Source organism: Lissotriton helveticus, chromosome 4_1, assembly GCF_964261635.1.
Source record: "Lissotriton helveticus chromosome 4_1, aLisHel1.1, whole genome shotgun sequence".
NCBI lineage: Eukaryota > Metazoa > Chordata > Amphibia > Caudata > Salamandridae > Lissotriton > Lissotriton helveticus.
Window position 1 is genome coordinate 1,099,955,997 of NC_136063.1, and position 15,680 is coordinate 1,099,971,676.

At 42.1% G+C, this 15,680-nt stretch overlaps 1 protein-coding gene and 1 pseudogene across 7 annotated transcripts in view; one reads left to right on the top strand and one right to left on the bottom strand.

The window, feature by feature from the left end:
- Nucleotides 1–1,897: 1,897 nt before the first annotated feature.
- Nucleotides 1,898–15,680, bottom strand: part of MSANTD3 (Myb/SANT DNA binding domain containing 3) — a 265,161-nt gene continuing 251,378 nt past the window's right edge. For all 7 annotated transcript variants that reach the window (XM_078687701.1, XM_078687700.1, XM_078687695.1 and 4 more), the window contains one exon: nt 1,898–3,122. In XM_078687701.1, the coding sequence (XP_078543827.1) occupies nt 2,710–3,122 (413 nt within the window). In that variant the 3' untranslated portion in view covers nt 1,898–2,709. The remainder of the gene's footprint in view (nt 3,123–15,680) is intronic.
- LOC144826841 (cytochrome b-c1 complex subunit Rieske, mitochondrial pseudogene) lies at nt 7,504–14,562 on the top strand (annotated as a pseudogene).

Below are 15,680 nucleotides of genomic sequence, written 5' to 3' on the forward strand. Positions count from 1 at the left end.
TCCTACAGCAGTACTGCTCAAGGTAGTAGGCCTGTGAATTGTCTCTGACCAAAAGGTCCTGCAGGACTGAGCAGGCAAAATGCACTCTTGACAGACATGACTGTTGAGGATATGAGTGCTTTGTGAACATGTGTAGAGACCCACGTAGTCACCTGCCAAATGTCCAGGACAGGCACTTTGCATGCCAACACAGTAGCAGCGACTTTGCTTCCGGTGGAATGAGCCTGTAAACCTTCTGGAGCTACTCCTAAGCCAGTGCATTGTTGACTTTTATGCAAATAACAATCCAAAGATAGATGGTCGGTTTCTGCACTGCCTTGCTGCTCTTTGCACCGCAAACAACTGCAAAGAGCTGATCGTCCACCCAATGTACTTTGGTGATATTAATATAAAAGCTTGGTGCCCACTTAGGGTCCAAACAATGTAGTCTCTCTTACTTCTTAAAGGAATGAGATGGAGCAAAGAAAGCAGGAAGGGTGATAGCCTGTCCAACAGAAAATGGAGTCACCACTTTTGGTAGAAAGGAAGCTCTGGTCCTCAACACCAACTTATCAAGAAAGAAAGGTGTATAAGGAGAGTTGACAGAAAGAGCTTGCAGCTCGCCCACACATTTAGCTGATGTTATGGCGATGGGAAAGACCATTTCAATGTCAGAAGTCTCAATTAACAGCTGAGCAGCAGGTCAAAGAACAAGCTACTTACATTTGTTAACACTCTCTGCCAGACGCACATATACTAAAAGAGATCTGGAGTCCTCTACAACTCACAAGGATGTAAGAGCGAGGATGAGACCCTTGGGTGAAGCCGAAAAGAAGTATGTTAAAGGATCTGTTCCCTCGGGTAGACATCTGTACCTCTCAAACACATCAGGCCATGGATATGTACATGTATGTCCTGATGTCTTCCCTGATATTCTGAGCAAGAAATGAAGCATGAGCCCTGCTATTTGCCGCTTATCAACGTTTCTTGTAGGACATGCAGAAGGCATTGCTCTAAAAACCGAATTAAAAAAAAGGAAACAAAAGGAAATGTCTAAAATTAGCAAAAAATGGATACGTCACAGAGAGCAAAACTACCTCAGAGAGAATTAAATCTTGATTAAAACAGATTTTTGTAAATACTGTAAAAATGAAGCACAACAGCGACTCAGCCACTTTAGTTGGCTGTAAAAGAACGGGACAATGAACTTTGGTGTGGGGCCAGAACACTAGGGGCAGGCACAAAACACCTTAAACAGTTCCTACTAAACAGACCAGACCATTTTACAGTAACTCAACTACAGCTGAAGGACGTTTTCTTTTTTTTAACACAACCACACTCACTTGGCCAGCACTCAAGATTAACCACTCTAATGTGCTTACTGTACCCTTTCCCCTGTTTCACGACCCAACACACAGTTTGGGTGAAATAAAGATGCAGAGAGTCCCCAAATACAAGACTAGAAAAAAGGAGCCTGTTAAGGAAATCCAAAGCCAATTTCCTGGCCAATGAACAAAGGACTTCAAATGAAATGTGCTAGATATCTCTGAGGGCAGTTAGAAAACGTCATGAAGCAGCAAACTGACAGGGAAAGAAACCCTTCATGTGCATGTAAGCAATGCATTCAGAATCTGATCTGCTGTTTTACATGCTATGCGAATGAGCGTGTAACAATACTGCACTAATGAAAACCTGCTGCCATCACATTCACATTTCAATGTCACTAGAATGAATTGCTAGAAGTACGCCCTAACAGTAGTCTTCAACCAACAGGTGTACAGGAATGTACCTGAGGAACACACTGGCCTCGCTATAAACAGGTTTACCAAGATAACACACCTTGGTTCATTCAGGGTGGAGTGGACATGTACCGTTGGGGGGAGCTTCCAATGACATGGCTCAAAGTATGACAAGCACATTATCCTATCAGTCTTTTATTCTTACGCAATCAAACGAACAAAGATGTTTCTCATTTGGAAATGTAGAGGCAGTTGGTGGGCATGAATGTTAAAAGGTCCGTGTGCAGCTCATTAGAAACATTCCCCCTCATGACACGTCATAATTCTTCCTTTGAAGTCGAGTTACATCTTAAATAAGAAAAAAGATAAAATTTTTGGCTCATCATTTTGAATGCGGTCACATATTTGCAAGTAGACGATAGCCACGAGTCAAGTAAAAGGCAGTAATTCGCATAGTCTGTTTCTGGTGGACTAGCTTTAGCTTGCAGTAGAACACAACAGTAGGGGCAGCCTCGCGCTGCCAGCGTCACACCCATATAAAAAATAGGACAAGTCGAAAATGCCACCCAGATCATGGAATATTAGAAACAATCTGCAATGTACTGTACGCCTATTAGAAACAATGTGGTGTGGGGGCCAACTCCAGCGTGGGCACGAGGCTATGCCACCAACCCAAGTCTGAACATGTAAAGAAGGGAGCACTGCGGCCTACATCTCAACAAACCCGAGCGGCTTTGTAACCGGGCACACTGGCAGACAAACGGATTGTGCCTGTTCCCCTTTCCCACCCGTTCCTCCTATCCCGAGTCCCGGCCATCCCAATGTACATTTCTCGTGCCTGCATCGTCTTTCCTATGTGCAGTTCCTAGTCAATATTTGATTGGTCTGATTTGACAGTCGTTGCCTGGCATGGCCGATTGGGACGACCTCTTGCCAATAACACACCTTTATCGTTACAGAAGGTCCTTCCATTTCTGACGTGTACCTGAATTTAGGATGAACTTGGGAAGGGTCTGTTAAATGGCGGCACTGGCCACTCTTTCGAGATGGTTTGCAGTTTTCGTTCCCAGTACATCTTTTTTTTATTTAGAATTTCCATTTTGAGCCTGTGTTCCTCTTCAGCTATTTCACATTCACGTTCAACTTGTTGGATTTTGGCCACGTGCACTTCATTCATTTGGATGAGCTGCAGCTGTAGGATGGACATCTGCTGATGGTGCTCCTCTTCGTGCATTTTGTTTATGGCCCCTTCCGGCGCGGGGTTGTTACTTTTGTAATGTTTGTTCGCCGACACTCTTACAGCTGAACACGAGGGCTCCGGCTGGAAGGTGGTTTCGCACTCCGGTACATTTACAACGGCTTTATCTTCTTCGAACATTTCTCTTTCCGCCACCACAAAGGACTCTGAAAAACAATTCAACAGGGTTTATTCAATGCTGGTTGTGGCAAGAATAACCTAAAAAACAAAGACTGCTTCCACAGTAGAATCATCATCATTTCGGAATATTTCCCAACTAAGATCAGAATAGTTACTATGTGCAGCGTGGGAAACATCTTTTACAACGCAACTTTTACCACGCAATGCTTTTACAACGCAACTTTTACCACGCAATGCTTTTACATCGCAACTTTTACAACGCAAACCATTACAACGCATTGCGCTGGGGGGCGCTCTAGGATAGGGAATAGATTTAATTTACTATCCAACACCTTCCCTACTATCCACGGGGACTGGAGTTGGAATAGTAAATTAAACTATTCACTATCTAGCACGCCAAAGTGCTATGCGTTGTAAAGGCATGCGTTGTAAAACTTGCGATGTAAAAGCATGCGTGGTAAAAGCATGCGTTGTAATGTCATACATCCGTGCAGCGTACACAGTGATTATCTATTGGAGTACCGTCACTCTTGCATCAGGTGCCTTGCTAACAAAAACCTGGCTACCGTAAGGCATTTTAGTCATTTTCAGGGTATCAAAGTGCTTGTAACATTACATAGGCGGCTTTGAAGCTATGTATGTGCCTGTGCAAGAATCAACCTTTCAGCTGCTTTTGTGGGCCTACTGCAACTGGTGTTAAACACATTTTGCTCTTTAACCCTCTAATAACAACATTGGAAATAAGTTCCTAGAGACATACAGCATGCTTAGGAATATATTCTGATACAAATAGCAGTTTTGATGCTTGCCATTTTTTTTATACCTTTGAATAGAGTTATATCTTTGGTATATAATAACATGGACCATGAAGGATGCAGAGGTCGGCATGAGACTTTCGGGTGACTTACACATAAGGTTGTAGGAGACTGACTGGTAAGCTATACTATAAAAATGACAACCCACCCAAACTCCTGGGGACGAGACTAACGAGGAACTGAAAGCAGCAAAGTGAAAGCCCACAATATCCACACAAAATAAATCAAGAACAGTAATCGAACCCTCAAGGAACAGATAGCATAAGGTGTGCAAAATATGGAAAAGGCATGGGGCTGGACAAACGCAGGATTCGGAAAAGGGTAAGATTTGATTTTGACTGTTTTACATAAGAAAGCAGGGACGGAATTACATCTCTGAATCCATCTTAGAGGCCACAAACAAAGAAGATTTCCCCCCCAAACTTTCTTGATGTCTTACCAACAGCAGATGGACTCCTACATGTACTGACTTTTTAAACAGGGTAATCTCGAACAGCAAGAAGCAAAGCACATGATTGTTAAATGTCCAATTACTTACCGAAAATCTTCATTAAACTGAATTCCACTCTTTTTTGTCATGGTACTACTTACATAATGTCTATCAGGAGGAAGAGGGATGAGGTGGTAATGGCCCAATTACGTAACCTTCATTACACCAAGTCCTATCACTCCACTTCACAGGCACTATCTAAGCAAAACTGTGATGGGGAAAAAGGCTAAAGTGATAAAGTCAGATCACCAGGATGTAATAATGAAGTGCATGCTTCCAGACTGCTTGCTTCAAATTGAAACGATAGAACAAAAGGTCAGCAGAAAAAATAAAAAGTTGGAGGAATGGGCCCCTATACTAGAAAGCCCAACCTGAATCCCCGCAACGCCTGCTTTCGCCTCACCCAGTACTACACTGACCAGAGAGCGTATCTCACTCCTGCCAAAATAAACAGATACTTCGACTGTGCAGACACCGCTTGCCCCAGATGCCAGATGCTATGATATGCTAGGCATGATATGGGCCTGACCATTCCTCATCCCTTACTGGCAGGGAGTCATGACCCAGCTACCCGCCTGCACAGGCAGCACACTGGCGCACACATGGAAGGTATGCATCCTGGGCCTTTTTCATAAAGGTAAATAACTCGAGGTGACCACTCATTTCTTAGACCTAGGAATGCTGGTGGCCAAACATCTGATCACTAGGAGATAGAAATCCCCAGCGCCCACCCCCGTTGGTGGCCTGAAGGCAATCGATGTTGACATGGGCCAAGGCAGAGAGCATCGCATTAGGCAGGGAAGACACCCTGAGGCTTCGCAAGATCCCTATCGCCATCTATTGGGACACAAATCTGCAAGACTTCTAAAATGAGCCACACCTGGAATTAAATGACCAGGAACCCATAATGTCTCAAGTGGAGGAAGGTGATGAGTGGGCACACTGCCTAATAGCAAACACAAGAGGGGGTAGCTAGCATCAGCATGTTCGCCTCACACTATAAGCATGGTTTGATGTAATAACTTAGCAATGTGCATGTAGTTGATATATTTGGTGGGACAGAAGGAAGGGCGGAGCCAGGGGGATCTCGAGGTTGGGCCATGTTACCCTTTTTAGACTTTCTTTGTCCCTTCCTTATCTCCTCCGCCTTCCATTATTATTGAGGTTATTGTCGACACAACAAGCTGGAGCCCCTACAGCACAACACAAGACTGAGCTCCTAGTAGCTCTCCCAGACTTGGAGGCGCGTATCCTGCCACTGTACAGAGAGGGTAAAGATAAAATGGTAACATCAAATGCCCCTCTGTCATTTTACACTTAAGGCAGAAGAGCGAATCTAATCAGATATTGTAACCTGTGTTGACATGTCGACCCTTCTGCTGTGTTATTGTTTGTACAATGAAAATGAAATAAAGAAAAACACCTTTGAAAAAAGAAAAAAAAGCAGCAGCAACAGGGGAATATATATTCTTACATAGTAAACTATTATTAGTCAACAGTTCTTGAATTGCATTCCTAAAAGGTAGATGTCCAGCAATTACCTTAATACCTCACCTTTACTGATGATATGTTTTATATAAATAGCTCCCGCAAATCAGTAGTGGGGCGGGGAGGAATGGCATGGGTAGGCAGGGGCTTGTGAGAGAAAATACAAAAAAAACATCTACCACCCAGCCGACCGCTGCCTCTCTTCCATCCTCTTCCTGGCTTCTGTTGGTGCAAGAAGCAGGATAGGCTGTCCTAAGCCAATCACAACGCTGCAATGCAGCGTTGTGATCGTATGAGTGAGGTTTATGCAAAATTCTATACGCTTGAGAAGCACTGATTACTGGAAGGGAATATGAACTGGACATGGGGAAGGAGAAAAGGAACATAAGCTAAAAGGTTGCATTTACAGCCCATGTTTTGTAGAGCAACCCTTTGCTTTTTACACCATTAACTCTGCCAAACACCAATCCATGTTAGCACACCAGTTGTCCTGGGTACTTGTCTCCGGACTAGGTTCTTCCTATATTTTCATAACAGATATTGAAGCTGCCGCATCTAAGTGCCTATCTAGAACTTTAATCAATGTATCCTTAACTCTCTGCCAAAAAAACTGAATCACAGGAGATTTCACCAGGCCACATTCCATAACCTTCCAGAGCTAGGAGTGTTCCCATACAGTTTAGGCCAGATTCTAGTGTTGGGTACCCTGTGGAGAATTTGAGTTTGAGCACCCTGAATCCTGTTATTATTGCTACCTCCATGATGAAAGACACAGCCTCATAGCAGTCGGTATCTTCTAAAGGCAAGCATACCTTTGCCCTTTCCCCTCTTACTGCACAAGGCCAGAAGGGTAATGGCTTACCAATGTTTTTGGAGATGAGTGATATAGCTCCTTTCACCAAAGGCTCACGCAATGCTCTAATACAGGTGTTAAATGTTGGCACTGTACATCCTCATCTATCCTTACATGTGTACGAGCGTGTGTCTAAGTTGTAAATATCAGTACAATTCATAATTATTCAAGGTATACACCTCCTGCAACCTCTCAAGTGACTTTATATCAGTTGGTTCCCATTCATCTTACCTCAAAAATTCCTTTTAAATCTAAGCTTCAAATTTTCAGCGAGTCTTGAAACCTCTAGCATTTTGCTACCCAACCATATTGGGGTCTACACAGTCAGTTGGTTCTTCCAGCACAATATCTTCTTTGCAGTATTCCACATTCCCTTCACAGAGAGCGTGATATAGGGCAAAGCATGGGCACTCTTGTTGTACAGTGAGTGTATGTATTCCTTATGATCTTCAGCAAACTGGTCTTTTTGGAGTGGGGCTTCACCACAAGCAGTAAAAGTTAAGTTGTAAGCCACTCTTAATGCCCAGCAGCAATTAAAACATATGGGAGCACTATTCCCCCTTCGCAGTTGCTCTCTCAGGACGTTTCCAAGATTTTTTTCAGTGGACCCCTGGTGCTGCAATAAGTCAGTCTTCTTGAAGTATTCTTTTGGAGCACAGAAGGGAGCAATGTGCAGGATATGGATGGATTTCATTAGTGCTATCAATTTAAACAGTCAGATCTTGCTGGGATGGACAGTGGGAGTTCCCTCCAGAGAAGGAATGACGCCTAAATTTGCAATCTCTGAGGAAAATCAAACTGAGATACAGGAGGCTTCTGAGACGCTGAACACTAAGTTGAATGCACTTGGGGAGAGAGTAACAACAGTAGAGGTCCTGAGCAAAAAAGTGGAGTCGCACCAGAAGGAAATCAGGGCCCTGAAGTCAAATGAAGGAAGCCTCAAAGAAAAGTTAGAATCCTTGGAAAATCAAGCAAGGAGGAATAACTTAAGTATTTTGAATGTGCCAGAAGGGCGAGAAGGTGATGACATTAAAAAATACGTAGTATTATTACTAGAATAGAACTTCCCGTGGGCAAAAGCAGCAGTTTTAGCCGAAGATATACAAAGGGTGCATCGAGACCCCTGCGGAAAAAATAAGATGAGGAAAAACCCGAGGAAAATTCTGATACATTTTAAAACCTTCTACCTCAAGGAAAAGATTCTGAGTGAGGCCCTAAAAAAGGGCTCCTATAACAAAGATGCGTGGTCTTTCAGAATCCGATTAGGTATTTTTTAAGGCAACCCAGGATAGACAATGGGAGCTCGGACAGCAGATGCAGCAATTAAGATCCTTAGGAGCAACAGTCCAGATGAAGTTCCCTGCCGCCCTTAGAATTATGTGGAGGAACAAAATGCACAACATTAGGGAGCCAAAAGAGGTTGAGCACTTCCTGGAACAATGCGCTATCAAATGCGAGAGCAACACTAGAAAACGAAAATAAACAACCGTGTGGTGAGCATGGAGCTCAAAGAGGGCTATCATTACTGCCCAGTGGAAGAAAGAAGGGAGGCTTCCCAGGGAGGGATGACTCAATAAAGACAAAAGAAAAAAAATATAAACACATGGGTGGGGAGCAAACTAGGGAAAAAAACAAAAATGAGTCCTCACAAAACAAGATGAAGGAGAAAGGGACCAGCAAATCAGTAGGAAGACCGCAGAGTAAAAAGGAAAAAAACAGCGAAGAAAGACCCAGCAGTAGTTAACATACTCTCATGGAATGTTAATGGCCTTAGAACCAAAAGCCAAAGAAGGAGAATATTTGAATATTTGAAAACAATAGACAGTGAAATTATAATACTACAGGAAACGCATCTCCTGAAAAATGAATGGGAAGAAATAATAAAGACTCTGAGATGGGTAGACTCTTACTCCTGTACAAATCAGGACTGTTGCATTAAAGGAGTAGCCATACTATTGAAAAAATCCCTCAAGGCAAGAATGGAGTCAGTTGAGGTGGACAGGAAAGGGAGATGGGTGATAACGAGAGTAAGAATAACCAACAAACAGTACACTATTGTTGGTTATTATGGGCCAAATACACACGATCCACACCCACTACAAAAGCTATATACACAACTACTAACGGCTGCTTTCCCAATGATTATGGGGGGTAGATTTTAACATAATTCTGGATCCTAAGGTGGATCGTCTTCCAGCTAGAAGAGAAGCAAATCTTTTAAAAATGAGGGAATGGTTAGGGCTATGCATAAAAGACCTGGGCTTAGTTGACATCTGGAAGGAGAAAGGAGCTAAAGCGCAATGTTTTACATTTCAAAATAAAAAAGAAGGACAGCTTTCCAGAATAGACTATTTTCTGTTGGATAGAAGCCTAGTAGACAGCACACAGAAAGTGGAACATTTGCCCGCCCATTTATCTGATCACTCAGCAGTCTTACTAAAACTTCAAATGAAGCATACTACTACTCCAACAAGATGGACAGTTGATCGCACAATCTTAGCAGACCCACAAAACATAGACGCCCTTATAAGAGAAACCGAACACTATTTCCAAGCTAATAAAAAGAGTACTTCTATACAAGTAACTTGCGATGCCTACAAGGCGGTAATCAGAGGAAAGCTTAAGTATTGCGGCATACAAATCCCAAAAAATTAAACACAAAATGAGTCAACTGGAAGGCACTATAAAAACCCTAGATATACAACTAGAAACAGAAACCTTAACATCAGAAAGGGAAAAGATAGAGTCTGAAAGGTCAACAGAAGCCCCCACAGAAACCCTGGAGAATATAGTGAGAGAAATAGGAGGTCAGCAAACTGCCCCACTACGAATACAGAGAAGGATGCAGCAAGATGCTGGCATGGAAGACGAAAACTGACCAGAACAGAAACAAGATAGCAGGTATCCAACCCGGGAACTCTGCAGAAATAAATTGTGAAGATGCTGTGATTATGCAGGAATTTGTTAAATTCTTTGAAGAGTTATACACCGAAGACATTATGCCAATAAACTAACAACTCTACGGCTACTTAGATAGTTCAGATCTACCAATACTATCACAAGATGAAAGAGAAGACCTAAACGAAAAAATTACAAATATGTTCTACCTAATGAACTTTACATCAAACTTAGAGATGTCTTGGTCCCCCCCTCACGGAATTGATAAACAATATTTTTGCTGAGAAAGGAGAATTTCCAGATTCCTGGAATGATGCAGTAATAAACATACTACTAAAACCTGGAAAAAATCCGGGTAAATGTGAGTCCAGGCCCATATCTCTATTAAACTGCGACTACAAGATATTTACGCAGATCATGGCAAAGAGGCTGGGGAAAGTAGCAGGAGCCCTAAGTAACACAGATCAGAAAGGTTTCGTGAAAGAGGGACAGATTCAGGACTTGACCCACAAATTAATAGGAACAATAGACTTAGCCATACAAAAAAAGTTGACCCTATCCATAAGCACCTTCGATGCAGCCAAAGCATTCGACAGAGTGAACTGGTCTTTTTTGAACAGCGTCTTGGAAAAATATAAACTGGGGGAAAATTTTCAAGGAATGGTTAAGAGACTATATAGAGATCCAAGGGCCAAAATACTAATTAACGGAAACCCCACAGATAACATAAAGATCAAGAGAGGAAAGAGACAGGGTTGTCCCTTGTCTCCCCTACTTTTTAATCTATACATCGAACCCCGAACGCAAAACCTCAGAAATAATGTAGAAATATCTCCTTTTCGTTATCAAGGGTGGGAGAAAAAAGTTGCCCTCTACACAGACGACCTAATAATCTTTATAAACGACTTTGTGGGGTCCGTTAACATCATAGAAGAAACTCTGGAACTATTTGGGAGAGTATCTGATTAATCAGGCAAAAACGGGGGAATCCTGGAATGGAATACTCATAGTAATAACCTACTTGTAAAGGAAAGGATAAGATATCTAGGCCTGGAATTGGCTTGAGACTTAGGTAAAATGGCCCAAATACATTTTAATAAATGTTTTGGTTGAAACTAGGAAGGTATTTAAGGTACTTTAGGTATGGGGGGTCTCCCACTGACTTTCCTGGGAAAATCAAATATAACAAAATTTTCAATTCTACCCAGATTTACGTACATTTTCAGCTCGATTCCACTAGAGTGTGAGAGGGAATCAATAAAGAAACTACAAGGGGAACTAAACAGCTTTATAGGGTCATCAAAAGGGACAAGAACAGCATTGAAAAATCTAAGGAGGAAAAAAGAACAAGGTGGGATAGCAAGTCCTGATATATTAGAATATTATAGAGCTTTTCGGTTTAAATATATGAGGGTTCTTTTGAATGAGTATGAGCACTATCCTGCCTACCTACAAGCAATGACTGGTGTAGAAGGGCACTTTTTATACAAATTTGGACATCCAAAATATTTTTAAAAGGTTAAACTGAAGGTCCTTAAGTCAGCAGCAAAGCTATGGTATCATATTAGATGCACACTGAAGATACCTTATCATAGTGAATATGCCCCTATATGGGATTCACCGGGGACTCCGGAATGTCTAAAGATAGGCTTGCCATCCCGTTGAGAGCATCAGGAATACTTAAATGGGGCCAATTGGTAACAGAGAACAACATTATCGACAGGAACAACTAGCAATAACAACGAATGGCACCCTATCAAAATTTAAATTTGATCAACTTTCAAGTTGGGCAAAAACTTTAACAGAAAGTAAAAAAGGAAACAGTACATTGGAGAAGGGAATGCAGGAAAATGCGCATTTTAAAAAAAAGAAGTCTCATGATGGTACTGGGCCCTCATATCAGCTGGTGAGGAGGACTTCTCAATTCCAGATGCAACCTGGGGGAACAACCTGCCGACGCTGGATGTACAAAAAATATGGCTAGTATCTATGGAAAAATTTTGGTCTATTGTAAAATCTGCTGCTTTAAGGAGAAACCATTTGTTTACCACTCATAGAGCTTACTGGTCCCGAAGAGGTTATCAAAGTTCAGCGGGTCAAAAACGAAGAACTGCCCCAAATGTGGTAAGGAGAAAGCAGACGACTTGCACATGTTTCGGCAGTGCCCCCAGCTCAAAAAATTCTGGCAGGAAGTGGGTAAGACTCTTGACACCCTACTAGAAAGACCAATTGATGTAAGTATTGATCTTGTTGTATTTGGGGTGGACCAATCGGAATGCCTAGTTAGGTTTACTAAGAAACAATTTTACTGGCAAGAAGGGAAATATGTATCAAATGGATAAGCCCCGTACCCCCTACGCACTGGGAATGGCTGACATCAATTCATAAAATAAACGGGATGGACAGGAGGGGGAAACCGAGTAAAAAATATAACTTTTGGGAAATTTGGGAACGGTTTAACCGACCCAGTCAGTAACTACAAAGAATATTTTAATCGAAAGTATGATCTATGATTGTCCAAAGTCCAATGATTATGCAATGGCAATAAATAAACAGGCAGAATGCCTGTTTGAGTAGCCAAGAAGCCTAGCTCCCCTCCCTCGGAAACATTTATTGGAATTGGTAATGGAAATAAAGGGACCCCTACCAAAAAACAATGGGAGACACCCCTGTCGGGTCACGAAACTACAGGGTAGTGAAGGGTCGGAAACAGAAACTCCTTACAAAAACTATTGCAGAATGAGAACACTAAAAAAACAAAATCTAAAAAAAATAAATCTAAAGGCTCTTCTCTCTTTCCGCTGCCCCCACATGAATCTATCACATATAGATTGAATTCTTTGGAGCTGTTTTTTAGTTAGCTCCAGCGGTACTGCCCTGAAATAATAAAGCACTTTAGGAAGGACAATAATTTTTAAAACATTGAGTGTCCCCACTAACATCAAATGCAGACACTCGAGCTGCTGCTTAACCCCTGAGACTATATTGCTCCAATTAACCTCAACAAGTTCTTGTAAAGACATTCTAATTTTTATACCTAAATATCGTGCTTCATCCATTACGCGGCTCTCCCCCAAACATGCCTGATCCGTACATAATATCTGGGTTTTAGCTGCATTAAGCTTGTATCCAGAAGCATGCCCAAATTCTTCAGCCATCTTTTCTATCTAACATATAGCCTGTGCTGGGTCCGCAGAGGCTATAACGATATCATCTGCATATGCTAGAACACGTACCAAATGATCTCCACATTCCATTGATCTTATCCTATCAGTATGCTCCAGCATATGTACAAATGGGGCAATATATAGCGCAAACAATAGTGGAGTGCAGGGACATCCCGGTCTAGTCCCCTATGAATAGATTCTTGCTGGGATTCCCGGCCCATGACACAAATTCTGGCGCGTGGTGATTGGTAGATACTCTGAATTGCCTTAATAAAACCTAGCCCGAACCCCGTCCCCCGCATGACCTACCACATAAATATCCAGGATACGCGATCAAACGCCTTCTCTGCATCTAAAAATATTCAACCAAGCGTTTTATGGTGCACATTAGAGTAATCAATAAGAGTGATGACTCTATGAATATGGTTGATGGTACTTCTGCCAGGAATAAGTCCATGTTGGGACCTACAGACCAAGGGCGTGATAACTCGCACAAGCCTATTAGCCAAATCTTAGAATACATTTTCCCATCGGCATTCAACAAAGATATTGGTCTATATGACCCTGGTATATAAGGAGGTTTATCCTTTTTTTTTTTTTTTAAACACAACAATGTTTGCCTCCTCCCAAGACAAGAGGCAGTTTCCCCGACTGGGCGTCCTGGAAGATACTCAACATGTCCGTTTTCAACACCGGGAAAAACAGCTTATAAATCTCTAACGGTAATTTATCTGGTCCAGCAGCTTTCCCATATACTAGCTGACCTAGTGCTTCCTCTAGTTCTTCCATTGTTAATGAGTCGTCTAGTAATTTTTGATCCTCCACACTAATTTTATTCATGTAAATTTTTTAAAGAAAATTCTTTATGTCTAGTTCGTCTAGATCCTGTTGCTTATACAACTCCTGATCCTGTTCCCGGTTGGGAGAGTATTCGCCATATTGTCGGTAGCTGCCCGTTCCGGGCCCTTTTTGCCCTATTTGGCCGCCACCTCGCATGCCATAGCAGGTCCGCTGAAACCGCTGGTCACCGGTGTTCCAGTGGTGGCTGAGAAGTTACAGCTGCTTGAGATAAAGAAGCCCTTCCTGACCCGGGATTCGCTTCTCGGGCAGGCCCCGGCGAGTGGGCCTAAGGCTATCGTAGGCATCAATGGTCCTTCTGTTGTCCGTTTTGCACACAACAATGTCACTGTTCCCGATTTTTCCAACTACAGACGACCAGAAGTATTAAATCCCACCAAGTCTTCGCAGGATAGTATGGACTCTAGAAGTAGTTATTACTACTTGGTAACGGGAGTAGCAGCTGTTGCTACAGCATATGCTGCTAAGAATATTGTCACAGAGTTTATCATGACGATGGGCGCCTCTGCCGATGTTTTGGCAATGTCGAAGATTGAAGTCAAGCTATCTGATATTCAAGAAGGCAAGAATATGGTGTTCAAGTGGAGAGGAAAACCACTGTTTGTTCGTCACAGAACCCAAAAGGAAATTGACCAGGAAGCTCAAGTCAGTTTGGCTGATTTAAGTGACCCACACCATGATTTAGACAGAGTCAAAAAATGGGCTATTCTAATAGGAGTGTGCACACATCTTGGCTGCGTACCCATTTCCAATGCAGGAGATTTTGGTGGCTATTACTGTCCTTGCCACGGGTCGCAGTATGATGCATCTGGAAGGATCAGGAAAAGCCCTGCTCCTTATAACTTCGAGGTTCCTACTTATGAATTCACTTCTGAAGACCTTATGATTGTTGGTTAAATCAGAATAACGAAATGTTGATTCAAACTATTTAAGGTCTTGTTAACTTGTATTCTGTTGGATCCTCCACACTAATTTTATTCATATCAATTTTTTGAAGAAAATTCTTTGTTTAGTTCGTCCAGATCCTGTTGCTTATACAACTCCTGATAATACTCATAACCCCCCCCCCCAAGATACCTTCTTCTGTTTCGACCATTTTGCCCCAGCATCAGTCATGGCCGAGATTATCGGAGAGGCTTGTCTAACTCTAAACTTTGCCCAGACCTCGCCCCGTCGACTCTCCATATATATATCTATTTTGTTTAAATGTCTTATATTGAATGGCAATTTCCTTGCACCAAATAGAGTTTATTTTAGCTTTGACACGTGCTATCTTACGGTGTAACAGTCTAATCCTTGTCTAAGAGTATTTAACAGTTCCACTTCCGCCCCACGAAGCTCCTCCAATAATTGTTGCATTACTGCTTGGCATTGTTTTTGCTTGTATAACCCAAAACTTACCACCTCGCCTCGTATTCATGCCTTAAGGGTATCCCATATAATCGGGTTAGATGCTGATCTGTTTTTCTCTAGAAAACTCCCAGCCCACCCAAACATATGATCTCTAAATACCTTGTCATTTAATAATTTTCTGTCAAAAGTGAATGACCTTCCGACCTTCTTCTGTCTAGTTAATATAAAAAAACAAGGTTTAAGGTTATGATCACGGCTGGTAAGATTTGGAGTAGGATAAGTAAATATTTTACAATTTCACAATTAAATTTTTATACCCCACTTGACACTGCCGTTAGGTTCCCAGAAATATTCTGGGACTACAAGATGATGTGCTGGAGGATGAAGGGGATTAGATATCTGGGTGACTTGTTTCAGGATGGGGTTTTATGCTCATTCTCGGAACTTGTTGAAAGCTATGAACTCCAACATTAGGATTTTTTCAAGCATTTACAATTACTAGACTATTTGGTTAGGCGCCAGCTACACCAGGGTAGCATTAGGGTATTACCAATAGTGGAGGCAATTAGGAAGAGGGCTAAAATAGGGGTTTATATTCCATGTTAGTTGAGTCTCAGGATAATGATTTGGCTGTTCAGGATCGAAAATGGTCTGCACGATTA